The 2,720-nt window shown below is 42.3% G+C and overlaps 1 protein-coding gene across 1 annotated transcript; it reads right to left on the reverse strand.

Moving 5' to 3' along the window:
• Window positions 1–843: 843 nt before the first annotated feature.
• On the reverse strand, window positions 844–1,398 carry LOC122571725. Its single transcript, XM_043735784.1, has one exon. It carries the CDS (start codon window positions 1,396–1,398, stop codon window positions 844–846), a length of 555 nt encoding a protein of 184 aa, XP_043591719.1.
• Window positions 1,399–2,720: the final 1,322 nt, after the last annotated feature.

Here is a 2,720-nt window from a genome sequence, read left to right on the forward strand (position 1 = left end):
CGATTTTTCTTTCCACGATTCTTAAATGAGAAGAAAAAGCAGCAGTACCTCCCAGCGCCATCTACACCAGCAGTAGCACCATCACCCACAAATAATACACCTCATACTTATACAAAATTACCTACTTTCATTGACGTAATATATTGACGTAAGTCATACCAACTTTTCTGTTTAAATATTTAATGTTATCGTTGTATAACAGGTTTAAAATGGCAATGCGAATTATGTATATAGAACAATCTGTGTTTGCAGTTTCCCAAAAAGGGGAGAAGGTCGAAGAAGAGTTGAAGTTTGGATCATCATGATGGAGTGACTTAACTGCTGTAGCTCGGTGAAATTTCTTTGGGTATCCTACAGATCAGTATTGACGAATTGGCGCGCCGGTAGCCTCGGTATTAACGTAACGTCCCCTAGTCCGTCCCCTTGGGTCGGTTGGGACCCAGCATTTCGACTAGGAGACGTTACGTTAATACCGAGTCTACCGGGACCCAATTTAGGTATTCCTTATACCATCTGTTCCAGAGGTGTTGCCTCACTTGTTGTATTTTTTGTCATAAAGGCAGTCGACCTGATTTGAGTATGGTAAGATCGCACTCGGACTCCTATCAGGAAATGACCCGGTGTCAAGGTACTAGGGTACTAGGTACTAGGGTACTAGGAAATGAGAGGATAATGACGTTAATGGTCTAAAGTTTAGGATCTCTTCAATTTCTATCATGAACGTTGCTAGTTCTTCATACGTGAAGAGTGTGTCCTTACGATGCGAATCAAGTGATGTTCGAGTGCCTTTACTGCGGCTTCCCATAATCCGCCAAAGTGAGGTGTGCGAAATAGGATGAAGTGTTACCTTATGTTATTATTTAACAAGTAGTTTCGGAAATGTATATTCGTTTCGGAGTTTATCGTTGCAATGGTTATTTGTAATTCATTATATGCCTCGGTAAATGTTGCAGTATTGTCACTATAAAAATCTATGAATTTTCCGCGCCTAGTGAAGAATCTCCTCAGTGCTGCAAGAAATCCGTCAGAGGTGAGAGCACTGACTAATTCGATGTGTATTGTCTTTATGCTAAAACAAACAAATAGTGCTGCATAAGCCACCAATCGTTTTGCGTTGCGCTGTTTTTTCTCCTTGATATAAAATGGCCTGCAATAGTCGGCGCCCACCGCTAAGAATGGTTGCTCGAATTTGTCTCTATTTGTCAGAAGTTGGGCTATTGGATATTGCAGAGTTCTGGTTTTCATTCTATAGCAAATCACGCACTTCCAAATTACTGATTTTACCGTTACCCTTCCGTTGACCGGCCAGATCTGTTTCACTGCGTTTAAGATGCCTTGCACGGCGCCCACGACCGGCTTGCAGGAGTCATAACCCACGAATAACCATATTTGTGACATTTCTGGAGTATGAGTATGATTCGGTTGGTAGCTTGCTCAAGCTCTTCTATCGTTAGGTATCCTCCGTGTTTTATTTGCTGTCTAGTATTATGACAAAATCTTAAACAATATCTTGATACGGGTTGTGAGAATCTTTCTATAACTGTCAGGAGATAATCATGAAAACTTGTGAATATTCATATCACAATGTGAACGAATTAAATAGTAGAAATTTGTAGGATGGAAAAATAAATGATCTTTGGTTTAGTGATGAAAATAATACATTTAATAAAATGAAGGGCATATCGCGAAATACGGAGATACAGTGAGATTTCCCGATCCTCGAAGTCTTCACACTTAAATGAATATTCTCTCGTCAATACTTCGTAGGACGATACTTGGTAATACAATTTTTCTCGGGACTCGTTACGTATGCTTGATGATGACACAGATCGTTGTGTCGCAAGATCCCCCTAACGTGCGTTCCGAAACAAGGCTGCATGTAGTGCACTAGGGATTCCCTTTCGGAATATCCGAATGTCCCAGCACGACTCCCGCTCTAGCTGGTAGGCGGTTGCCACGGACGGGATCACAATGCAAGTAATGAGTCCTTGGAATGGCTGAGGCACTCAACCACTCAGGGCAAACTCGAGCGATTGGCATCAGACTTGCGGAGTCCATTACCACCTCAAGAGTCTTTATAAGGTTACGCTGCAACGTTGTCTGAGCTTTTAACAGCAGATTAACTGTCGGGTCACGAAAGGTATCTCAGCAACTACCTTAGTCAAATAGAAGCTGACTACTACACAGTCGCTGGAGTCGCCGGAGTTTGATTAAAAAATTAAAGTTCTAAGTAGTGGCAGCCCTAGTCCGCCCCATCGCATTTGCTCACGCAAGTATCCAGCAGCGTCATCGTGGGCCAAACGCAATCAAGTACGCACCGCAGCACGCATTCGTGCATCCGGCATAGCCTCAGCATTAGCGTATGCAGACTTCAAATACTCTAGGGATTAAGATGGTAAATTCGCCTCCTGAAGTGTACAAATAGTAGTCCTATGTGGAACAGTATTGAATACCTTTGATATGTTCACATATATAATATATACGGATTTGCATCTCCTGTGGGCCACGCGCAATGTGATCGTAAGGATCATAACGTTCTCAGAAACTCCATCGACTAACTGAAAGCCACGCTGACGTCCGCCCATGACATTCAGAACAGCTAGTCTGAGGTGTTTTTTTAATGTAGTACAATAATATGGGTATTTTCCAGTTTTGATTTTTTCGATTCAACTCGAAGCTGTTCCTGCGGCCATGGGTCGCTACAAGTATATTTGCTAAGA

The sequence above is a fragment of the Bombus pyrosoma genome, linkage group LG10 (assembly GCF_014825855.1).
Source record: "Bombus pyrosoma isolate SC7728 linkage group LG10, ASM1482585v1, whole genome shotgun sequence".
Classification (NCBI taxonomy): Eukaryota; Metazoa; Arthropoda; class Insecta; order Hymenoptera; family Apidae; genus Bombus; species Bombus pyrosoma.